The sequence below is a fragment of the Carcharodon carcharias genome, chromosome 22, assembly GCF_017639515.1.
Source record: "Carcharodon carcharias isolate sCarCar2 chromosome 22, sCarCar2.pri, whole genome shotgun sequence".
In the NCBI taxonomy this organism is placed as follows: Eukaryota; Metazoa; Chordata; class Chondrichthyes; order Lamniformes; family Lamnidae; genus Carcharodon; species Carcharodon carcharias.
In genome coordinates this window covers 59264750-59290749 of record NC_054488.1, presented here as the reverse complement: position 1 = coordinate 59290749, position 26000 = coordinate 59264750, and the positions used below count along the sequence as shown (strand labels likewise).

Below are 26000 nucleotides of genomic sequence, written 5' to 3'. Positions count from 1 at the left end.
AGGTGTCATGGGGGCTGAGGTTGGAAGGGGGAGGGAAGGAAGGTGTCAGGGTGGGTGAGGTTGGGTGAGGGAAGGAGGAGAAGGGAGTACGGGGGAGGAGGGAGTACAGCGGAAGCAAGGTATAACGGGGAGAATGCACCAAGTGAGGGAGGTTGGTGTAAGCGGGGACGAAGGTGTAAGGGAAGTAGTTCAGAGAGGGGAAGGAGTTCGGAGAGGGAAAGGATTTCAGAACGGGGTTGGAGTCTGGGGAGAGGAAGCTGTCTGGGGGGAGGAGGGAGCTCAGAGAGGGGAGGAATCTGTCTTGGGGGAAACGTTCGGAGAGGAGAAGGTGTCCAGGGAGAAGGATGTGTCTGGATGGAGGAGGGACTAAAGGTGGAAGTGGGAGTAAGGGGCAGGGATGTCTAGGTGAATGTGCAAGGGAGGGGTCTGTGGAGTCAATGACTGCCTCCTGAGGAGTGAACTGAGGGTGGACATGGTAGGAGGGAATGGTAAGTATGAGAGGGGCAAACGGAGCCACAAGGGTGGGAGGGTGAGGTGCATTGGTAATGGTAGAAAGGAAGGCGAGGGTGGTTGGTGGGGACTCGGAGGCAGACATGGACCCTGGAGGTGGGTAGGAGGAGGTGGGGATGGTCAATGTGGATGTGGGTGGGATTCTCAGGAAGGTAGGAAACGTGCAAGTTCACCTGGACATCCTGGAAAGAAGAGGGTTTGGGTTGGTGAGTGACAGTGGGGAGGTGGAAGGTGATGCCGGGGGGTCGACAGTGAGGAGCTTGATGTCAGGCATTCCTTCACCAGTCTGTGACTCCTCCCCTTTGTTGTGTGCCAGCTTGTCCTGCATGAAACCTTTTCAACCTTTTTGCCTAATGCAATATAGCTCTTTTACCTGTTTAATAAATGCTTTATTCTTTTAATAAAAGTTCATCAGCAGATTCCTGTGACTCTGTTCAATAGTTGCCCTTCACATTATTAAACAAAAAAATAAAAGTGAGGATCTATCAAGCTAAGTTCCACCCTGGGATCTTACTTGTCCAGTAGTAAGATCAGCTGGGCTCATAACCCTCCAACCAGAGGTTTCCCTTGATTCCAATTGACTCCAGTTTTGCTTGGGCTCCTTGATGCCACATGTGGTCAAGTGCTATCTTGATGTCAAGGGCAGTCACTCTCACCTCATCTCTGAGTGCTAGGAATGTTGTGCATTGAGCACCATGAGAGATTGGTGGTGTAATGAGTAGAAGACAAGTGAAGATGCATTTACGACCTTGTCCACCTATGTGAATTCATTAAACTTCTTGTGCCAGTGTTGCCAGATCCTCGGATACAGATGCTGGGAATTAACCTCCCTAGTCAGCCTCACGAACCTGGTCTCTGCAATCTGAGTGTGAGCCCCCTGTGTTCTGTGTGGTGAACAGTAGGGTCAGCATTTTCTCAGCTTCAGGTGCGTTACTAGTTGCACTATCTCCTGCTCCCTACCTCTCAGATGGCTGCAGATTGACTTGTGTTTGTGAGGTTCATTGATCTCTTAGGAACCTGTAACCCAATACAATAATGGCTTGCTATGGAAACTTCCTTTCCCAAAGCCCATCTCTAGGGCAACTTGAATCACATGGCCCTTGCATCCAGTGCTAGAAATGCCAACTAGGTTCAATGAAGAGTGCAAGGGAGCATGGCAGGAGCAGCTAAAAATGAGGTGTCAACCTGGTGAAGCTTCAAAAAAGGAGTACTCGTATGCCAAAACAGCAGAAGCAGCATGTGATGGACAGAGCTAAATGATCCCACAAGCAACGCATCTGATCAAAGCTATGCAGTCCTGCCACATCCAGTTGTGAGTGGTGGTGGACAATTAAACAACTAACTGGAGGAGGAGGTTCCACAAATATCGCCATCCTCAAAGATGAGGGATCCAGTACGTCAGTGCTGAAGACAAAGCTAAAGCTTTTACAACCACCTTCAGCCAGAAACCCTGAGTGGATGATCCTCCTAAGGACCCAGCACCATAGATTGGTCTTCAGCCAATTCGATTCACTCCATGTGATATCAAGAAAGGGCTGAAGGCACTGGATATTGCAAAGGCCCTGACAACAAACAAGGAGTGAGACAGAGTATGAGACTTCATAAACACAGCGGGGCTGAAAGGAGCGAGAGAGAGAAGAGCCCAAGAGACTTTTTGGAGACACAGTGGGCCTAGATGTGGAGCCTGTGCAGTCTGTGGGTTCAGAGTCTGCATTCGGAAAGAAAAATCTAGGTGTGACAACACAGGGAAGCAGGCATTTGATTGACTGGTGAATATTTACCACTTACCTAAACTAGGGGATAAACTGGTGAGTCTTATTTTTCTTTTTTTTAAGTAAGGTTTATTACTGCTAGTAAGTTGTATTCAGTATTACTAGGGTTTATCAGCATTAGTAAGGCTTACTAGTATTAAAAAGGTTTATTAATAGTAGTAAGCTTTATTTGTGTTGGTAAAGTTTTATTAGCAGTAGTTAGGTTTATTAATGATAGTAAGTAGCAAAGTTATTAACTAACTTCCAGTGACCTGGATGTTATGACGTGGCAGATAATGGACCAAATCCACAAGGGAAACTTGGATGCGCTACCATAACGGTTTTGCAACTTGTATTTATTTCAAAATGTGTGCACTGAATTTAGAAGTAATGGGCAGGATTCTCCCCTCGGCGATTTGGAGGTGGGGCCCGCTCACTAAGGGGAAAATGACGAGGGATGACGTCGGGAGGAATCCCCAACGTCAACTCGGTCCCTTTAAATTTTTAGAAAGGTGGGCGGATAGCGAAATCACATGAGGGGGACATGTTAATAATTTCAATATTTATCTGTTTTTAGTCTTTAATTACCTGTCACAAATCTCCCTGAGACAGGACTTTGTCTCAGGAGGCAGTGCACTCTTTTGACAGATGGGGAATCCCTCCCCCACCCGCACAGGAAGCGCATAGCGCTTCCTGTCGGGCAGACCGCAAGGCGGGCCTTAATTGGCCCGCCCACTCAAAATGGTGACGGGCCCCGTTTCAGTGGTGGGGGGTCAGCTGTCCACCCACCGCCGAGCCGGTGGGGCCCGCACGCCATCTGAGGGCAAAATTCTGACTAATGAGTCCGCCAAGACCTTTAGAGATTTTAAAAATTAAATTAAAATATTTATTTACAAAGTAAAAGATTTCAAGCACACACATAAGAATACAATTACTACTATAACAAATTCTAAAATTCCTAATTGATCTGACTCCCAGTTACACCTCCCCCCCCCTCCCCTTTAAGGAAAAAGTCCAAGATAGATTTTAGATTTAAAAACAACCAGCAAGTTAACACAATATCCACTTGACGGTGGAATTCCAAATGGCTTCCCCGCCTTCAGTTACTTTACATAGCAGACTTATGCAAAAATGGCTTGAGACTTCTTGAAGGCTGTTTCACACACTTCTGGTTAGATCTTACATGGCCCTCTCCTCGCACAGCCTTTCATTCTCCTTTATATATGTTTCTTTCTTTTTAATATGTAAATTCTATTGGTCCATATGTTTTGAAACTGTATCTTCATAATATAAAAACTTTCATGTTGCCTATATTGTCAGTAAACTTTGGAAAAATTAAAATAAAGCTCACTCCTTAGCCTTGCTTATCTGGCTAGTTGTAAACAGACTAATATGGTTTTGAAATCCAAACAATCCCTTCATTTATCTAAAAATGCAAATTCCCTTACATGCTAAGCCAGCATTGATGTTTACTCATTAGCATTTCAAGCACATTTCTACACCTAGTTTCTTTTGATGTTTTCAAGCTTGCAGTCTACTTGACTCCAAATGTAACTAAATCACACAGACGGAACACCTATACTTACGCCCATAAACCTACTTCACACTAAACCAGAAAATATGTAAATTATTATGCTTTCATCACATGGATAACCATTTCTACAGGAAGTGCCATCAGTTGCAGCAGAACTTGAGCAGCAGCTGGCGTCTCTGCGGTGCATTCATGAGGTTGAGAGCTTTGTAAGTATCATGATTAAAGATATGGTAACCCCGCAGCCTAACAGTCTGCAGGGAGAGAGAGAATGAATGACCATAAAACATTCAAGTAGAAACAGGCAGGTAGTGCAGGAGTCCCCTGAATGCATCCCACTCTCCAACCAGTATTCAGTTCTGAATATTGATGAGAGCAATGGTTCATCCAGGGAGTGCAGCCGGAACCAAGTCAATGGCACCATGTGTTGCTCAGCTGTACACGGGGTACAAGGAAGACCGGAAGAGCAATTGTGATAGGTGATTCAATAGTCAGTGGAATAGACAGGCATTTTTGCGGCTGCAGAGTGAATCCAGGAATGGTATGTTGCCTCGATAGTGCTAGGGTCAAAGATGTCACTGAACAGCTGCAGAGCACCCTAAGAGGGGAAGGTGAACAGCCAGCAGTTGTGATTCACATTGGTATGAATGACCTGGGTCTGCATTTTAATCCTTGAGGCAGGTAGTGTGAATTGGGAAAATTCCTGGCTCAGCTGACAAGACAAAGTGGCAGACCTCCATTAACTATCAACAGCTAGTATAGGGATTGAACCCACACCATTGCTATTATTTGCATCATAGTGTAAACCATCTAGCCTACTGAGCTATCCAACCCATGGTATGTTAACATTAGTGAGTTTCAAACCTCAAGGTTCTTACTTTGTTTTTCTTGGGAACAGAATACTGGCTAGTTTGGAAATGCATATTATCAATTGTAGTAATCCTGGATCTATCAGGCCCCAACTTTTAATTATTTCAAAATGGTTTCCTCAAATACCGTCCAAAGACATAATTTCTTACAGAAACCCTGGTAAAAAGAGGTGAGAAGGGACAGATCTAACTGGTGTGCATTTACATCACTGCTTATAGACCAAGTGGAGCAGGAATGTTTCCCAGCCCCTCAAGCTAACCTATTTAAAGTCTTCACGATTGGACCCTGTGATGTCCAACTTCCCCCCATTCCATCCTGCCATTTCCTTCTACCCATCCCTGCAAACTCTGGCTCCCCCCTACACTTCTGTGATCTCTGACTCCCCCCACACCGTGACAACCTCCACTAATCCCAGTGGCCGTGATCCCTGACAATTCATTGCATCCTTCCTTTTCCAGTCAGCCAGGCTCTCCCCGCTTCCCACTGCTACTTACTTTGCATACACTGTCCAGCATTTTTCTATCAACAAGGCAGCCAGCTAGGGCTGGTGTTTATTGGTGGAACAGATGTCATGTTTGTATCACTGAGTTTGTGTGGTTGATAAAGATTAACCCTTGGTGCAAAGCTTAGATTTCAATTTTCATTTTCTGGAAATATTAATGATACCCTTGTGGCATTCCCTTATTAACTCTGATGTCTTTGATACAGGTGGAACTGAAAATCTGGACCCTACTCTAATTGCTCCTATAGTGCACACTGTTCACAACTTCATCTTTAAGAATGAACAAGCCTGCCCAATACCAGAAACAGTAAGATAATTATACCTCACTCATTACTGTACTGAAAGTGGTATCACCTCAGCTCATTTTATTGATTAGCTGACACTAATAAGAAGCTGAGCACTTCTGATTTTATTGACCTTTACCTGAGAGTTTGTGCAGATGCTCTCTATCCAAATGGTAAGAGACTATTTATTCACATTTTTCATGCATGTATCTATTAGCAAGGAGGTCTTGTGATGCACTAGGTAGCGTCTCTGCCTCTGAGTCAAAAGCTTGTGATCTGAGTCCCACCCTAGGACTTGATTGCCAAGGAAGGTGTGTTCATAGCGCGGCCAAACAGTTTGTGTATCAACCTGCAAATTCTTCCAACACATGCCAATGGCGGGTAGTAAGAATGGGGGAGATTCTTGGTTAACCATGTGATAGGAAGAACATTGGAACTTCTAACATCACAATCAAAAGCTCCAGACCACAATATGCATATAAAAGTGTATGTTGCCACAGCAACCCAGACTCTGAGTGAACTGCAACACATCAGCACTATCTATTAACAGCACTTTCCAACATCAAACACTCTACAATGAATAGGAGCAGGCTGATTTTGCCCGCCCCAACCATGAGGTGCTGAGGCTAATTATAATCCCCCGGATGCTGTGCTGGTTGAGATACACTACAGCACAAACCATGTTTTGCAACTTATATACCATTTTAGATGATTAATTTACCAACTGAACCATCAGGTGGAGGCTTGTAATTGTATCTATTCCCATGGAACTGGGAGTTAAAGGACATAATGTTAATTCTTCATTCAGCCCTTTTCATATATAACTGGAGCCAGGTCAGTTGACCATACCGTAGTTAAACCTTCGGGTAAGCCCATTTCTAAGATGTCCAAAATGGGACCATGACAGGGATGTGGGGCTATGGCTATCCAGAATGTCTCATCCCACCCCAGGGCCACAGATACTTCGGAGCAGCTTACTTGTTCATGCCAACATGGAAAACAGACCAATAGCTTCAAAAGGGCTCACAGCTCATAAATGCAAGCCATAGACTAAAAATTAGAGCAAAAGGGCAATTGAATATAATTATAACTTAATTTAAGCTGCAAATAAAGCCATTAACTTTATTGAATAAATAAAGAAAAATTGAAGTACACAAAAATATAGTTCCCAGCAGTGGTTAATTTAGAAATTACTATAATGGAAGCTGAATGCTGAGGAATGAAATTTATTTTCCTTGGTATTTTTTGTAGTTCTCAGAATGCATTTGGGGTGCTACCTCCTGCTGAAGTGACTGGGAAGTCTACTAGAAGTCTGGACCGGGCTGTGGGATTCAGTACAACATTTTTGGTGCTCCCAGCAATTTCCTGGGTGAGGGAGATGCTGGTTAAAAATAAACAAAAAATTGTCATCCCTTTTCTTTGAGAATTAGTGCTCAGATTAGTAGGCCCCACATCCAACATTATCAATCAAATACACGTCATGCAGTAGATCTGTACTAACCCCATGCTGGTTTCTGACTAAGGATTGAGCACAAGACGACTACTCCTTTCACCCCTTTTTATGTTGATGGGCTTGTAGGGATAATTGGAAATTCTGACCCAGAAGGCATAATAATAAATGATGGCACAGCATTGGATCAGCATACCCTCTAATATTTTTTTGTTGTGCTTGAGCAATGTTTTTCAGTACGCAGACCCTTTAATTTTTTTTTTGCATGGCAACTTAAAGAAGATAATTGGTGCGCGACTTGCATGGGAAATTTTGGGTATGCAGCTGCAAAGTTAGAGGGAACATGTATCTCATTCCCAGCCGAGTTTTTGATAAACTCATGCCAAAATTCCAATGAGATTCCAGAATGCCTGCAGACTTTCTGCTATTAAAGTCTTAAAACACCTTGACCAGGCAATTATTGATCCAACTGGTTGATTCTGATCATGTCCAACCCCAGTTGGAAAAAAACTGCTTTTTCATTTGAAACAATTAAGCCCAATTATGGCCTCATGTCATAGTGAGAGAGGAAAAGGAGAAGGACTGTTCAGGTGTGTAAAAGTGATGTTAGGAATGAGAACGCTGAATGCGAAGTTTTTTAAGGTGAAACTCTTCGAGATCTTGAAATGGAATATTCATATCTCTTATGTATACCCAACTCCCAACCACTCTAATCAACTAAAACTACACATGAGATAGCATGAATGTTGAGCGCTGTTCAGAAAGAGAAGTTCACGTATGTTGGTGTGGTGTTATGAATCCTGGGAAGGCAGCTTGTGCTTTTGTATTGGATCAGAAATCACCCACATGCGATGTGACCATCCAGAAATGGTTTGGGGGGGGGCGGTTGGGTGCGGGGTGGTGGTGGGGGTGGTGATGAAAATCATGCTAGATGCATATATCTCGAGTTGGTGCTTATTGGTGCTACAAAATCTTTTAGAATGTTCATGGACTAAGCAGTCCCTTTTACTGTTCTTAGACAGGTACGGTGGTACTTTTAGGCTTTTAATATATCTGTTAGTAGATGTTGATAAAATGTTTCCCCTACCTATCGTGTTACCATCAATTCCCGTGAAATGAGGTCTGGAAAGAGTTATGCCCCACTAAAAGGCCCACCTTTAGTTTTAAACCAAACCAGATCACCTGAATATGAAGTCATGTCTTGTTCCCTATACCAGTTCATAACATCACTGAGCTAAGAGCAAACATTTTAATATAAGAGGAAGCATTAAAAGGGAATAATCCAGCTGGGACACCTCATATCCCCTCTTTCCTTAAATTTAAAATCTGTAATAAAAAGAACTACGTTATCTCAGAAATTCCTGGCTAAGATGCTACTAGATAATAAGCAAAGAGAAAAAGGAACTAAACATCTAAGAGACAAACTTTGGTGCGAAACAGTTATGAATGTAAGTCAACATCTCTAGCTCAGAACCTTTCCTACTCTATTTGCATTGGTGCAGGCATTAATCAACAATGAATTAACAATTGTGTTAATATTCATCCTCTGCTACTTGAGGAATTTCACCTCAAGACTGCGGGGGCATGCCACCATTCCTTGGTGTCTGTTACTAATCTTCGGCCAATTCAAGCTATGTTATGATCAGGTGAGAAGGGATAAACTGGCTCCTCTCTGTTCAACTTCCTGGGTTGGTCACAACAAAGATTTAAGTTTCTTTTTTATGAGCATATGCCTTTTCCAAATCTGAATGTATTTTACTATTTAAGCTGTGAGCAATAAGGAGCCAATCAAATAAGGTTTTCTTGAGTCAAAGAATGAGCAAATTTATTAACCCCTAAATCCGAGAAAAATAACAAAAATGCTACATCAAGCATTCATCCCTCATGCAGTCATTAGGGTCCAAACACACGTACACACAGGTTTCAGAAATATGGGGAGTTAGAGTCTAATAAAAAAAATAGGGTAAAAGAATATACAATTAAGCTTCCTTTGATTGTCCTTGAGGCATGAATTTTAAACGTTGCGACTGATTTAGGTTAGCTGGTTGTTTGGATGCTGTCAGATGTAGAAGATGTTACAATTAGTACGAGATCTTTGGTCCTGGGTAGGTTTCTAGTAGAATTGGCTTCTTGAGCCAGACAACAAGCTTATTCCAAAAGAGATAGAGGGAGAGAGGGAGCCCTTAGCTTGTTTCCTCTGCTGAACATTTTCCAGATACTGCCTGTGTCACTTGCAATCTCCCTCTAGTGGCTGGCAGCCTTGTCTTGAAATACTTCACCCATTGTGTATTTCAAGAGGTTTTGGGTGGATCTGCCTGTGGCAGCCATTCTTTCAGTACCCAGTGCTTTACATGCTTAATTTCTCTTCCTTAGACAGTTATAAGTTTCAGTGGGGGTCTCAATTATAGGAAATGTCTCTCTCTTCACATATTCCTGAAGGTGATTTGTTAGTTTTTCACCTTCACCTTGGAATGTGGCCTTGCATTTTTAAGCAGTTTGCTCTGAGTCAGTTCAAATTGCAAAAGTTCCAGTCAGCTGAAAGTTGAAAAATCATATTTTAAAAACTAAAGGGACATAGCCTTGTAACAGCTATTACTGCTCTCACCCAGATGAGGAACACTATACCCTCTTGTAACATCTTAGCACTGACCCATCCCCAGCTTTCCTCACTCTAGTTGTTCTTTGCCAGCTGGATAGCAAAGGCTCTTTTGTACCAGGCACACTGGGGCATTCACACTCGATCCTCAACCCTTTACCCTCTCTGATTGTTATTTGTTGAATTTCCAAGATACAATCGCAACAATGCTTTTAAGTATTTGATTGAGTGGGGTGACCTTTTGACAGCTTTTTCAATATAATTTTAAGGGTCCTATTGCCCCTTTCCACTACGCCTAAAGACTGAGGGTGCTGGAGATATGCAACTTGTGCTTAATCCCCATGATTTATTGTAATTTAGTTAATTTTTTAATAATAAAATGTGACCCCTGATCACTATCTACTTGTAATGGCAGTCCTCACCTACAGATAGCCTTACCCAATACCCTTAGCTTTTTGCAGGAGTGCTGCTAAATCTGCAGTTTAATATATCATCATAAATCATGAACTTAAAAGATTCTCCGACTGTCCCTTCCCCCTAGCTGTCCTGTGGACAGCTCTTACTAAGTATTATTACCCCCAAACCATTAATTGTCGCAATCCAAACGTTTACCCCTTCTACTTTAATTTTACTCATTTTGACCAATACCAGTGTGTTTAATTCTATCCTGATTGTTTTAAAGTCAGTCTCTCTATGGAGTTTGTGTCAGCACCTTGATTATGTAAAAACGTTGTCTCATTCTACTGGCCACATTGACCATTTTATGTCATGTTGTTTGCCAAGTCATTACACAGGTCTGGGACAAGCTCTTCAATGCATTTCACCATACATTTTTGCATGTCAGTTGCTCTACATGTAACAACTCACATCTGCACCCTCACACAGGTATCCCAATATCATGCTTCATGTTCTTGACTTTCAGATGATCTTATCAAAGAATCAAAGTGGGAGTCTATCTCAAGATCTTTGCTTATCTCTCCCTGTATGGTCCTGATGCTTCATGTAGTGGCCAAACTATCAAATTCAGTTCTTTTAAAAAGTTCATAGACAAGGACACAAACATCTCCAAGAGAAAGTTAACAATTTATTACTCTCATCTATACCTTCCTGACTTTCACTAGTATGTGCATCAATACTAAATTGATATATGTATTCAATTGAACGACTCTAATTCCCTTTTGGTGGTGGGCCTTTTTTCCTAACTCCATCTTTTATTCTAAGTGGGCCATCTCAATATTTACCATTCTATCTCATTCAGTAGACCTGGAGAGACTTTACCATCCAGTACAAAGTTCACATAATATCTTAAACAGGAATGAAACATTCCCATTTGATTCCAGGTATTAACACATTAAGTTTGTTTGTTCTTCATCCTTTATTTTAGGTGACATTTTATTTTCTTAAAAATAACTCACTGAGTTGTACCTGATTTTCTTTTTCATTGCTAAATTATCCCAAATTCAATAGCGGTGTTGTTGGGCTGACAGGCTTTATTAGTGTTCAATTTATTTTTCCCCAAAATAAACGTTATTTTCTTTTTGAATACCCAGGAACCACCTAGACTGTTTTTCCATTAGCTTTTTGAATATCAGGGATGAGAAATTTCTGTGGTTTGGCAGAATTTTGACTTTTGGTTCATGGAATTCTGCCCTTTTAATTTTTTCTTCTGACCTCCACCTGGCTCAGGGGATATGTCACTCAATTCCTCTCTTTTTAACCCGCCGCCAATTCTGATCTGGGCTTTGACTCTACAGGGGTGATAAATTTCCACCATTTGGCGGATTTCTGACCTTGGAATTTCAGAAATCTGCCATTTTAAATGTATGTTCTGATCTTCAGGGCTGGTACTGGACTTTAAAAAGAATCCCAACTCTGTCAGTCACAGATTTACAGATAATGTCCCAGACACCACCATTACCATCTCTGGGTATATCCTATCCCAGCGGCAGGACAGACCCAGCAGAGGTGGCGGCACAATTGGGAGGGAGTTGCCCTGGGAGTCCTCAACATCGACTCCGGACTCCATGAAGTCTCATGGCATCAGGTCAAACACGAGCAAGGAAACCTCCTGCTGGTTACCACGTACTTCCCTCCCTCAGTTGATGAATCAGTGCTCCTCCATGTTGAACACCACTTGGAGGAAGCACTGAGGGTGGCAAGGGCGCAGAATGTATTTTGGTGGGGGACTTCAATGTCCATCATCAAGAGTGGCTCGATAGCACCACTACTGACCGAGCTGGCCGAGTCCTAAATGACATAGCTGTTAGACTGGGTCTGCAGCAGGTGGTGAGGGAACCAACAAGAGGGAAAAACATACTTGACTCCACCCTCACCAACCTGCCTGCCGCAGATGCATCTGTCCATGACAGTATCGGTAGGAGTGACCAGCACATAGTCCATGTGGAGATGAAGTCCCGTCTTCACACTGGGGATACCCTCCATTGTGTTGAGTGTCACTAACACCGTGCTAAATGGGATAGATTTTGAACAGATCTTGTAACTCAAGACTGGGCATCCATGAGGTGCTGTGGGCCATCAGCAGCAGCAGAATTGTACTCAAACACAATCTGTAACCTCATGGCCCAGCATATCCCCCCACTCTACCATTACCATCAAACCAGCGAATCAACCCTAGTTCAATGAAGAGTGCAGTAGGAACAGCACCACGCATACCTAAAAATAAGGTATCAACTTGGTGAAGCTACAACACAGGACTGCTTGCATGCCAAACGTCATAAGCAGCAAGTGATAGATAGAGCTAAGCGATCCCATAACCAACGAATCAGATCTAAATTCTGCAGAACTGCCACATCCCATCATGAATGGTGGTGGGCAATTAAACAACTCACTGGAGGAGGAGGCTTCACAAACATCCCCATCCTTAATGATGGAGGAGCCCAGCACATCAGTGCAAAAGATAAGGCTGAAGCAGTTGCTACAATCTTCAGCCAGAAGTACTGAGTGGATGACCCACCTCAGCCTCCTCTGGCAGTCCCCAACATCACAGATGCCAGTCTTTAGCCAATTTGATTCACTTCACGTGATATCAAGAAATGGCTGAAGGCATTGGATACTGCAATGGCCATGGGCCCTGACAATATTCCGGCAATAGTACTGAAGACTTGTGCTCCAGAACTTGCTTCGCCCCTAGCCAAGCTGTTCCATTACAGCTACAACACTGACATCTACCTGGCAGCATGGAAAATTGCCCAGGTATGTCCTGTACACAAAAAGCAAGAAAAATCCAACCTAACCAATTACCACTCCATCAGTCTACTCTCGACCATCAGTAAAGTAATGGAAGGGGTCATCAACAGTGCTATCAAGAGGCACTTGCTTAGCAATATCCTGCTTGCTGACGCCCAGTTTGGGTTCTGCCAGGGCCATTCAGCTCCTGACCTCATTTCAGCCTTGGTTCAAACATGGACAAAAGAGCTGAACTCCAGAGGTGAGGCGAGAGCAACTACTCTTGTCATCAGGGCCACGTTTGACCAAGTGTGGCATCAAGGAGCCCTAGCAAAACTGGAGCCAATGGAAATCAAGGGGAAAATTCTCCACTGGTTGGAGTCATACCTAGTACAAAGGATGGTTGTGGTTGTTGGAGGTCAGTCATCTCAACTCCAGGTCATCACTGCAGGAGTTCCTCAGGGTAGTGTCCTAGGCCCAACCATCTTCAGCTGCTTTATCAATGACCTTCCTTCCATCATAAGATCAGAAATGGGGATGTTCACTGATGTTTGCACAATGTTCAGCACCATCGGCAGCTCCTCAGATGCTGAAGGAGTCCTCGACCAAATGCTGCAAGACCTGGTCAATATTCAGACTTGGGCTGACAGGTGGCAAGCAACATTTATGCCAGTCAAGTGCCAGATAATGACCATCTCCAACAAGAAAGAATCTAACCATCTCCTTTTGATGCTCAATGGCATTACCATCATTGAATCCCCCACTATCAACATCCTGGGGGTTGCCATTGACAAAATCTGAACTGGACTAGGCATATAAATACTGTGATTACAAAAGCAGGTCAGAAAATCCTGCAGCAGGTAACTCACCTCCTGACTCCCCAAAGCCTGTCTACCATCTACAAGGCACAAATCAGGATTGTGATAGAATACCCGCCATTTGCCTGGATGAGTGCAGCTCCCATAACACTCAAGAAGCTTGATACTGAGGACAAAGCAGCCTTCTTGATTGGCACCACATCCACAAACATTCGCTCCCTTCACCACCAAAGCACAGTAGCAGCAGTGTGCACCATCTATAAGATGCACTACAGGAATTCACCAAGGCTACTTAGACAGCACCTTCCAAACACACGACCACTACCATCAAGAAGGACAAAGGCAGCAGATAGATGGGAACACCACCACCTGGAAGTTCCCCTCCAAGTCACTCACCATCCTGACTTGGAAATATATCGTCATTTCTTCACTGTCACTGGGTCAAAATCCTGGAACTCCCTCCCTAACAGCGCTGTGGGTGTACCTACACCACATGGACTGCAGCCGTTCAAGAAGGCAGCTCACCACCACCTTCTCAAGGGCAACTGGGATATCAACTGGGATTCAAACAATATAAGGGAGAAAAATTTGTGCAGTGTGTCCAGGAAAATGTTTTCAACCAATCAGTGACAAAACCAACGAGAGGAGGTGCAATTCTGGACCTAGTCTTGGGGAACGAAGAAGGGCAAGTGGGTGAAGTGACAGTTGGCGACCATATCGGGGACAGTGATCACAATTCAGTTAGATTTAGAGATAAGGCAAGAATAAAAGTCTTGAACTGGGGGAAGGCAAATTTTGCAGAAATGAGAAGGGACTTTACTGAGGTGGACTGGACAGCACTGCTGGAGGATAAAACAGTGGAAAACCAGTGGGAAGCACTAAAAAGTGAGATCCTAATTATACAAAGTAGACATGTCCCCTACAAAAATAAGAGTAGTACTACCAAATCTAGACCTCCCTGGTTGTCTAGAGGAATGCAGGGGAAGATCAAACAGAAAAAGAAAGTGTACGATAGGCACAAAGAACTAAGCACTGCAGATAGCCTAGACGAATATAGGAAGTGCAGGGACAAAGTAAAAAAGGAATAAGGAAATCAAAGAGATGGCATGAAAAATGATTAGCAAGTAAAGTTAAAGATATCCCAAAGATGTTTTACCAATACATTAATGCTAACAGGTTAGTTAAGGAAAAAGTGGGACCTATCAAAGATGAAGATGGAAACTTGTGTGTAGATGCAGAGGCTGTGGGAAGAGTTTTGAATGAATATTTTGTCTCTGTGTTTACAAAGGAAAGGGAGGATGTAGATATAGTAGTCCAGGAGGAACACTGCGAGATATTGGATGGGATAGTCATAAAGAGAGAGGAAATACTCGAAGGGTTGAATTCCTTGAAAGTTGATAAGTCACCAGGGCCAGATGGATTGTTTCCGAGGCTGCTGAAGGAAGTCAGGGAGGAGATAGCAGATGCTCTGAGGATGATTTTCCAATCTTCACTAGATACAGGGGAGGTACTGGAGGACTGGAGAAATGCAAACGTAGTTCCATTGTTTAAAGGGGAATCAAAGGAAATGCCAAACAATTATAGGCCAGTTAGTCTTACATCAGTGGTGAGCAAATTAGTTGAATCAATCCTGAGAGATAGGATTAACTGTCATGTGAAAAGGCATGGACTAGTCAGGGATGGTCAGTATGGATTTGTTAAAGGAAGGTCTTGCCTCACAAATTCGATTGAATTCTTTGAGGAAGTGACAAGTAGGGTTGATGAAGGTAGTGCAGTGGATGTTGTGTACATGGATTTTAGGAAGGCATTTGACAAGGTCCCACATAGCAGATTGGTCAGGAAAGTAAAAGTCCATGGGATTCAGGGTAATGTGGCAAACTGGATAAAAGATTGGCTTTGTAACAGGAAGTAAAAGGAAGGTAATGGTCGATGGAAGCTCTTGCGAATGGAAAGTTGTCTCAAGTGGTATTCCATAGGGCTCAGAGTTGGGACCATTGCTGTTTGTGTTATATATTAACGATTTGGACATGAACGTGGGGGGCATGATTGGGAAATTTTCAGATGACACAAAGATTGGCTGAATAGTGGATAGTGTAGAGGATAGCCATAATCTCCAAAACGATATAGATGGGTTGGTGGAGTGGGCGGTAAAGTGGCAGATGGATTTTAACATAGAGAAGTGTGAGGTCAAACATTTAGGGAGGTCAAACAGTTACGTGGAATTACAAAATAAATGGGAATATACTAAGAGGGGTAGATGAAGTGAGAGATCTTGGTGTACAAGTACATAGATCCCTGAAGGCAGCAGTTCAAGTAGACAAGGTTGTAAAGAAGGCATATGGAATGCTCTCCTTCATTGGCAGAGGTATAGAATATAAAAGTAAGGATATAATGTTGGAATTGTATAAAACACTGGTGAGGCCACAACTGGAGTATTGTGTGCATTTCTGGTCACCACATTACAGGAAGGACGTAATAGCTCTGGAGAGAGTGCAGAGGAGGTTTACAAGAATGTTGCCAGGGTTAGAAAAGTGTAGCTACAAGGAGAGATTGGATAGGTTGAAGTTATTTTCCTTAGAACAAGAAAGGCTGAGAGGTAACTTGATTGAGGTGTACAAAATTATGAGGGGAATAGATAGAGTGGACAGGATAAAATTGTTTCCCTTGATGGAGAATTCTAGAACCAGGGGACGTAGATTCAAGATAAGTGGCAGAAGGTGTAGGGGGGACATGAAGAAGAACTTTTTTACGCAGAGGGCAGTGGGTATCTGGAATTCACTGCCCAAGTTGGTGATAGAAGCAGAAACTTTAACCTCTTTTAAAAAGTACCTGGATCTGCACCTAAAGTGCTGTAAACTGCAGGGCTATGGGCCAGGTGCAGGAAGGTGGGATTAGAAAGGGCACCTGGGTATCCTCAGGCTGGCATGGACAAGATGGGCCGAATGGCCTCCTTCTGTGCTGTAACTTTTCTATGGTTCTAACTAGGAATGGGCAATAAATGCTGGCCCAGCAAGTGAAGCCCACATTCCTTGAATGACTAAAAAAATGTCAGTGAAAGTGGGACTAGTCTGAGTTGTGATTGGAGGAGCAGTGTGCATGGGAGATTTTTTTCCTTCTCCAGAGATTCTGTATATGAGAGCAGCAAAATGAGAGAGCAGAAATTAAGGGACAGAATCTATGATTGGAAGAGCAGCTTTGTCTCTCCTGCGCTCACTTCTTCTTCAGTCACAACTCTGGGCAGTCCCTAGAGACTTTCAGCTTGTCATATCCTGTGGCCAGGCCGCTATTGGTGATGGCTGAAGCGAGGACTTCACAGTTCTGTTCTTGGTCCACACGCATCTTGGAAATCTTATCCCTGTTGTGCAGCTCCAGCAGCACCTGGTATCAGCTCTCCTGCTTGCTCTTGCAGTTGACGGCCATGGCAAAATACTTGTCCTGGTGTAGAGGTCCAACAGGTACATGTTTTCTTGCCAATGTTGAAGTAACTCTCCAGGTGGATCGAGCATTTGCGAGTGCCCGCATTGTACCTCCATTTGAACGATCATTTTGAACTATAAGTTATTGAGTAAGTTATCAGAGAAGTTGGTCACTATTCCCATGAACATTTAGATTTCAGCTTTCTCTCTGTTCTGTTAATATTGGTAGGAAACTTGGTTTACGTGTGAGACTAAAGTAAAACTGAAGTCATTCACATCACTGGCCGTAGAGGATCTGCATGTTAGAAGTTGGCAGCACTAGCACAATATGAAAGTAGCGTCAAAATCCGAATCTATAAACATGCTCTACATAGTTTTAAATTAAGTTTAATAGCTTCTTTCATCAATATTCCCTGTGCCTTGCCCATTGCATTGCATGTCAATGATTCCCTTTATTGTGTGAATTTGCTTCATAGAATCATTCTGGAAATTGCAGTCCTTAATTGCAAATGAAACACGTTCTGTCTTTTTGTTACTAAAATAACCTCATATTTCTGTGTGTATGTTTATGCACATGTGTATGTTTGTTGCTAATGCAAGGTTGATAACATCTATCAAGTCAAATATTCATCATGCACCTTCTTACAGCACTAGGATATAATTTTGCTTTGTCAACAAAAAATTTTTAGATGAGAAAAAACATCTTTGTTAAAACCTTTTCCACTCCCTATACTTACTGCTATTTGATAGGCAAATACGCATTCCTAAAATCAACTGAATTCTTTGAGAACATGAGTTTAATTTGTAGGGGAGGGAGTTGAACTTAAGGAGTGGTTACTGCATGCTACAAGAGCACTCTTTATCTGATTGCATAGTATCTTCTCCGTTGTTGTCTCCTTTTACCTCTTCCTCCTTCTCTGCCTTCCTCCCTGCCAACTTTCATAATTTCTAAATGTGGATTAAACTGTTTTTTCAGTAAATGAGATTATGCTTAAATGTCACATATAGTTGCTGAAATCTCAGTGCAAACATAAGTGCCTCCCTTCCAATGATTTTAAACTTAAAGACCAAGGGTGGGATTTTCCGGTCCCGCCAGTGGCAGCTGTCGTGGCTGGTGGGTTGGGCATCCCGTGTTGGGAACCGCATTTGCGTGCATGTGAACACCATGAATACATATTAAAAACCCAGCATGCAGGAATCACATGGCAAACTGCACTTCACTCGTGACCTCATGGTATGTGTGCACAGCACTTGCCTACCTTTCACTGGGCTGTAGTCTCTGCTGCTCCAACTCCGTGCTGAGGCTGCTCAACAAGACCATTGTAGAGGCAAGGCCATGTCAGAGCCAAGGCTTCCCATGCGAGACTAGTGGGAAGGCAGGGGGGTCGTTCAGGTGATTGGAGGGCAAAGGCTTGACTTGTGGAGGATGAAGTAGGACAGAGGCAAGGGAAGGGACTGGAAGGCAAAGGCTTGACTGGGGATGTGTGAGACAAGACAGAGGCAAGGGATGGGACTGAAAAGCAAAGGCTTGACTGGGTGGGGGAGGGCATTGGTGAGACAAGACAGAGGGGAGGGAAAGGGCTGGAAGTTAAAGACTTGACTGGGAGGGATGGAGGGGTGTGGCTATGGACTCTGGGAGAAAGGATGCATACAGACACACGACTTTGGATGGAGGGGGATGGTGGGGTGGGGGGGAGAGGCGAAGATTAGTCGGGGCCAGAAAGCTTAGACTATAGTGGACAATAGCGCAAGCGGTAGTCTGGGCCAGAAAGCATAAACAGTCCTAGGCAATAGCGTAAAAGGTAGTTGGGGCCAGAAAGCAGTGACAGTCCCTGTGAATCCATGCCACTAGTTGGAGGGCTGTGCTTGGCACATCTGTCCTGGTCTCAGTTAGGGAGGGGGAGGGCCTATCACTCATTTGTCAGTCAGTCCAGCATGGTGCGCTGGGCATGGTTAGTCCCTCACACACGTCAGTTCTGGGGGTTGGTGCCTTGATACTGGGTTGCAGATGGCACAGTCATAGTCAGAGGAGGCAACTCCAGCCTGTGGATGAGAACAGGTAATGTGGTGGGGGGGGCATTAGATGGTCTCATGTTGGGGGTGGTCTCGGTAAGTGACAGTACAATGCGCACCAAGATAGGGAGGGGTCAGGTCTACATGGGGCACCGGGACATCAACATCAAATGGTCCTGGGGGTGGATAGGGATATCAACAGCTATCACAATGGGATCAAGGATTAGAGGAAGAGTAAAGAGAGTAATTGGAGGGAGATTAGAAGAGCACTAGTGATAGGGGATTCGTTAGTTAGAGGAACAGACAGGCATTTCTGTGCCGTAGACATGTCTTCAGTATGGTATGTTGCCTCCCTTGTACCAGGGTCAACGATGTCACGGAGCAGCTGCATGGCATTCTTCTGGGGAAGGTGATCAGCCAGAGGTCGTGGTCCACATTGGTACCAATGACTTTGGTAGGAAAAGGAATGAGGTCCTGAAAGCAGCTTTCAAGGAGCTAGGAAGGAGATTGAAAAGCAGGCCCTCTAAAGCAGTAATCTCAGGATTACTCCTAGTCCCATGTGATAGTGAGCATAGAAATGGGAGAACTAAGCGATTGAAAACGTGGCTGGAAAGCTGGTGTAGGAGAGAAGGCATCAGATTTCTAAGTATTGGGACGGGTTTTGGTGAAGGTGGAACCTGTACAAGCCGGATGGTGTGCACCTGAACAGCATTGGGATGAATATCCTTGCAGGAAGATTTGTTAGTGCTGTTCGTGGTGGGGTTTAAACTAGATTGGCAGGGAAACCTGAGGACAAATTCCAAGCAGGGCACAGGAGGTGGAAAATTAGCGACTGACTCTGAAAGACAGAAGAAGCACAGGTTAAAAAGTATACAGCACAGGAATTTGGCAATGTTAAAAGGTATATATGTAAATGCAAGGTGCATAGCAAATAATTGTTTGAGATGAGAGTCACTGCCTTTGATATCAAGGCAGTATTTGACTGAGTGTGGCATCAAGGAGCCCTAGCAAAACTGGAGTCAATGCAATCAGTGGGAAAACTCTCCACTGGTTGGAGTCATACCTAGCACAAAGGAAGATGATTGTAGTTGTTGAAGATCAACCATCTCAGTTCCAATACATCACTGCAGGAGTTCCTCAGGGCCCAACCATCTTCAGCTAATTCATCAATGACCTTCCTCCCATCATAAGGTCAGAAATGGGGAGGTTTGCTGCAGAAACTCACCAAGGTTCCTTAGGCAGCACCTTCCAAATCCATGGCCTCTACCACCTAGAAGGACAAGGCCAGCAGACACATGGGAAGATCACCACCTGCAAGTTCCTCTCCAAGTCACTCACCATCTTGCCTTGGAACTATATCACTGTTTCTTCACTGTCACTGGGTCAAAATCCTGGATCTATGTCTCTAACAGCACTGTGGGTGTACTTACACTTCATGGACCGCAGCAGTTCAAGAAGGAAGCTCACCGCTACCTTCTCAAGGGCAATTAAGGATGAACGACGCCTACATCCCATGAATGAATTTTAAAATGCTATTACAAAAATACTCCAGTTTATCTTTCTTGGGTCCAAAGTGGGTGACCTTGCACTTGCCCACCATAAACTTCATTTACTGCTCACTTAATTTTTCCAAGTCCCTTTGCAACTTTATGGTCTCATCTGCACTACATACTGTCCCCCTTAAATTGTGTCACCCGCACATTTGGATATGCAACTCTGCTCCTTCATCCAAGTCATTAACTAGTATGATGAAAAATTGAAGCCTAGAGCAGATCATCTAGGAACAACACATATCACACCTGCTGATTACTATATGGACCTGTTATCCCTACTTTCTGCCTGCAATCTCTCAAACAATTTATAGACCATGTCGAGGCTGCATCCAATTCCAAATGCTCTATATTTTGCTAATAATCCCTTATGTAAAACCTTATTAAATGTTCCAAGAATTGTTTCCTTCCGAAAAATTGACCTCCAGCTTTTTCCAATAGGAAACCATGAGGCTACCTTTAAATCTGAGGCCACTACAAGCATTGCACCTGTAGGTTTCCATTCTGCCCATTTGAGAGACCTCCCCACCTTGCCAAATCCTTTTCTTTTCAGGTTACTTCCCACAGAGTGAGTGAACAGCCTGAATCCTTTTAAAGGTTTTCACTGTTAGCATTCACTCCTTCCCTCTTCAATTTCCTAGGGAGCACATAAAATAGAAAAAAATTCCTGTTTAAAAAGTCATTCTTCTCATTAAACCATTGCATTTTGCCCCTCACAGATTTAGATTTAGCCCTATCTCTTGCCTGGCCAGCAGATTAGGGAGAGAAACTTAGAAAGGAGGAGAATGAGTTGCAGTCATTCGAGGTAATGGTACTTAAGCAATGGTTATCCTCAATGCTTAAGGTGCTTCAAAGGATAAGGAGATCCTAAACCCCTGCATCTGAGGTGGAGCCTTTCCACCCAACACTGGCAAAAGCCCAGCGTGTCAGCCTTTCTGGGCTTTCTTTGCCATACTGTCTGGATCGATACCAAGAGAGTTTTAGTGAAACCACCAGCATCCCAAGATTTTGGTTATGTTGGAGAATCTTATAATGTGTAAATATGTTTATACTGTATTACGTTCGTGTAATGAATGAGGTATGTCACCTAATCATGTGCTTTGTTAGGAAATTGAAGGACATTATCTAGAATTAATCAAGTTTAATTATCCCATTTTCTTTTCATTTTATAGAATAACAAGTTGCAAAATCCATTATTGGAGCTCAAGAAAAGACCTGAAAGCCATGGCAAAACAATGCAAGTTTTAAATCCTACTAAATCAACTAGGATGTAAGATACTGAATTTGTAGGAAATTAGCTTTTTGATGTAGCATCGCTGGAATCCTACAAATTGAGTGAATGAAGCAATCAGATTCGAGAAAGTCAATGGCTATTACTTTTATGTTAATTGCTATGTTAAATTCTGTTTAACCTGTCCCATTACTGAAGCATTTGTATCTTTAATCTACGTTTGTTGAACACAACTTCTGTGGTAATGGTAGTAATAACAAGTGGTTCAGGAGGTTAGTTGTAATGATGGATCAGAACTTCAATGGAGGCATTTCTTTTACCTCTGAATTTTCCCCTGACTGCCCTCTTCATAGTACAATACTGAATGCTAAAACTCTTAAGCTTCATTATCAGGCGATTAAAGAATTCTGCTACTGGTAATTGTCATTGTTGAGGTCATCGGGCAAAGGGATAAACATTTCTGCTTTTGAAAAAGAAATCGGATGCACAGGAGTACATTCAGCCCATTGACCTAGAACTTGGATTGGGTCCGAATTATTACCACTGCAGTCAGCATGTAATATCTTTGCTACCTGCTGATTAGAATGACTTGTGCATGCAGCAAAGTCTACCCATGCTATTTATTAGCTAGTTGTGTGGTTAATTGGAAGGGACAATATAACGAGACAATACTCAAAGGCAGCCAACAACTCTAAAGAAAAGTCAGGTTGAAAACCTACAAGTTCTGGAAGAAATGACTGAAAAAAGGAGTGAGCAATTACCAGTGTTTTCTGATGTTGCATTTGGAAGCCTTGGTAGTCAGTGGAGAGGAGCTTCCTCTGTGACATCTGCACTTCTCTAATTCTGGCCTCTTGTGCATTCCCAGTTAAAATTGCTCCACCATTGGTGGCCGTGCCTTCAATCGACTAAACCCCAAACTCAGAATTCCTTTGGAATTCCCTCCCTACACCTCTCTACCTTGCTTTGCTCCTTTTAACCACTGCTTATAAACTCTTTGACCAATCTTTCGGTTATTTAATCTACTCTAACCTTATGTGGCTTGGTGTCATACTTTGTTTTTTAATGCTCCTGTGCTGCAGCTTTGGACATTTCATTATATTAAACGAACTATATAAATGTAAGCTTGTTGTATGGAAGAATCGTTAGCCCTATGAGGCAGGAGGATCTCCAGGCATCTACTGAGGAGGCTGTGGGAAGAAATCATTGAGGATTTAGGAGCATTCCTCCCATAACAAGGCTGCAATGCTGGAGAAAATTCAATGATTTTAATAAAGTTCTTTAAGTAAGAAGACCACTAAAATGCTGAATCATAATGCCAACTGTATCACCTGTACTGTTCTGTAATCACTGCACCATACTTCACTAACATAGTCAGCACAATTGGGAACTATGATAGCGATTCTAGAAATTCAGTCTTCCAGTATTGCATACACTCTCATCCTTGTAGGAAAAGGTTTGCACACAACAGCTGGCAATCTGCTTTCAAGAGAGCCTCCTAGCTGTCATAAGAAGGCACAGATTGGAGTCTGTAGTCACTGGTGAAGAATCCAAGCAACATTCTTTTATACCTAATCCTTTTTGTCTCTTCTGACTTCTCCATCACCCCATACACTGCATAAAAGGCTACAGATGAGTTCAACATCATTTATTTTTCTCTGTTCTTCCTCATGCCACAAGCTCACTCATGTTAAATTCATTATTTACAACTGCTGATAATGTTGACACCCTACAGCCAATGGAGAAAGAGGCATGTGGTGTTCTGGAAAATGCATGGTCACTTAATCTGAGCCTTGCAAGCACTTGCTCGGTTATTGACACTACACAGGCTTTAAAGTTCAGGTTTGAGGAGATGTCTGCATGCGGTGACTCAGCAGGCACAAGGAAGAGCTAGGGCAGGGGGAAATGATGTCATAGATGCTAGCTCATTGGAGGGTTAGGTTGTGTTGGTGCCACTGCAAGATTCAGACTCTAACTTTGGCCCAGGATACCAAAAATGGCTCATGAACCTACACTGTGAAATGCTAGATACCCTAGGCTGCCTGTCATCGAACTTTTGAATAATGTTGAAGAACATGGCAGGATCATCTCCAACTTGTCTCAAGCCTTTGTGCTGAACTATGGAGTCAATTCCATTCATATGAACTGAATGATTGCCTCCATTTAACACTGCAGTCGAACCTATCATGATGGCAGCACATACTACTGCCATGGAAGCTCATAGGGCTAATGTGAAAGTTTACAGCTCACGCTTTCTGGTATAAAAACTCAGACAGCTGTCATTTTGACTTTCCAGATTTCTCTTGAAAGAAACTTCCATCCTATTATTGTTCTCTAGGTGAGCTACCAGAAAACCAAGGTCGGTAGCCGTGGCTCTGTTGGAGGGCCTGCTTCCCAACCAAATACACTACCATTGCCCTTGCTGGTGCCAACTGGTCCAGATTGCTGTAGCACATGGTGAGATGCTGCAGCCTGTAGCTGAATCCCTAGATCTAGAGCCACTCAAGATCATCTCCAATAACTTCTGAAGTGGTCTATCAATTATCTTGCAAAGTCTCCAAATAAGAAGTTTGAGTATGTCTATCATATCCACTCCTTTTTATTTCTAATGTATGCTCATAGAACAAGATTGACAGACAGCATATAAAATATAATTCTAATCCAAAGATGCTGAATAATATCTGAAACAATCATTCATGATATACTTTTTTCAGAATTATGATGCTTCATATGCTGTTAGCTTTTTCATATCAGCATTCAAAGCAGAAAAGTAAACAAAATGTTCTTTAGTTGCCTCAGTCCTAATCTCTGACAATAGGAAATTTCAGAACTATAAACCAATGGGAGAGCATGAGCAAGAATTCAGAAGAGACTTTGGGACTATAAACTGGCAAGAGAGAGGTGACTGTGAGTTTGGAGGAGACTTCGAGGCTATAAACCGGTGAGAGAGAGCAAACAAGAGTTTGGAGGAGACTTCGGAGCTGGGTATTACACAGTCTGTGGGTCCAAAACCACGTTCAGAAACAAAAATTGATCTATGACATCATAGGGAAGTTGTAAGTTGAGTATTGCTGCCTAGAGACTGAGTTTAAACAATTGTCAGATTAAAGACAAAAATATTAATTATAATAAGTAACAATTGAGTAGCTGCTGTGTCTTTTATTTTTAAGTAAGGTTTATTACTACAATAAGGTGTATTAAGTATTAATAGGATTTATCAGTTTCACTAAGGTTTATTAATAGTCGTAAGGTTTACTAAAAGCAGTAAGGTTTATTAGTATTGATAAGATTTATTAACAGTTGCAAGGTTAACTAATAAATTGAGAAATGGCTGGGCTGCTCCAACCTCTATAGTGCACATTCTGTGCTATGTGGGGATTCAAGGACTCTTCCCATGTCCTGGATAACCATTTGTGCAGGAAGTGTTGTCAATTGCAGCAGCTTGAGCTCTGGGTTTCAGAACTTGAGCAGCAGCTGGTATCACTGCGGTGCATTTATGAGGCTGAAAACTTCCTGGATAGCACATTTATAGCTGTGCTCACCCCACAGCTTAGGAATATGAAGGGAGAGAGGGAATGGTGATGACCAGGCAGTGAAAAATGAACAAGCAGATGGTGCAGGAGTCCCCTGAGTACATCCCATTCTCTAACCACTTCTCAGATATGAATGCTGCTGAAAGCAATGGTTCGTCTGGGGAGTGCAGCCAGAGCCAAATCCATGGCACCATGGGTGGTTCTACTGTATGCGGGAGTACCAGAAAGATTGGAAGAGCAATAGTGATAGGTGATTCGCTAGTAGGGAATAGATAGTCATTTCTGCAGCCACAGGCATGAATCCAGGATGGTGTGTTGCCTCACTGGTGCTAGGGTCAAGGATTTCACTTGAGGCCAGGATTTTCTGCTCCCATTGGTGGTGGGCGTGTTTAGTGGCATGAGCGGACAATATGGTGAGAATGCCAAAAATCAGTTTTGCGCCATCGTGAAACCAGTTTGCAATTGTCCGCTCCACCCGTCGATGGTGGGCTGCATTTCCCAGCATCCAACATCGGGAGCTTAATTTTAATGCATTGCATCTGATCATTTTTCCTGCATGCCGGAATCATCCCCCCACATCAAATTTACCTCCCAAGTGAATCAGAACGGCGCAATTTTCAACTTCCTTAAATGGCGTGCACCTGGTGAGCTGAATTTTGAGCGGAACTCAGAGGTGAGTCTACAAAACCCTGCACAACGCTCACAAGGGTGTGTGAGATAGAGTGATGTCCCTTAAGCTGGCAGTGAGTGAGATGCCAGTGA

The 26000-nt window shown here is 43.1% G+C and overlaps 1 protein-coding gene across 1 annotated transcript in view; it reads left to right on the top strand.

Moving 5' to 3' along the window:
• The window catches only part of LOC121293683 (sodium-coupled monocarboxylate transporter 1-like), a 143521-nt gene extending 118871 nt beyond the window's left edge, over positions 1-24650 (top strand). The window contains exons 16-20 of the mRNA XM_041216851.1: positions 5371-5471; positions 6707-6817; positions 8401-8544; positions 24044-24162; positions 24524-24650. Of these exons, the coding sequence (XP_041072785.1) occupies positions 5371-5471; positions 6707-6817; positions 8401-8544; positions 24044-24162; positions 24524-24650 (602 nt within the window). The remainder of the gene's footprint in view (positions 1-5370; positions 5472-6706; positions 6818-8400; positions 8545-24043; positions 24163-24523) is intronic.
• The last annotated feature ends 1350 nt before the right edge of the window (positions 24651-26000 follow it).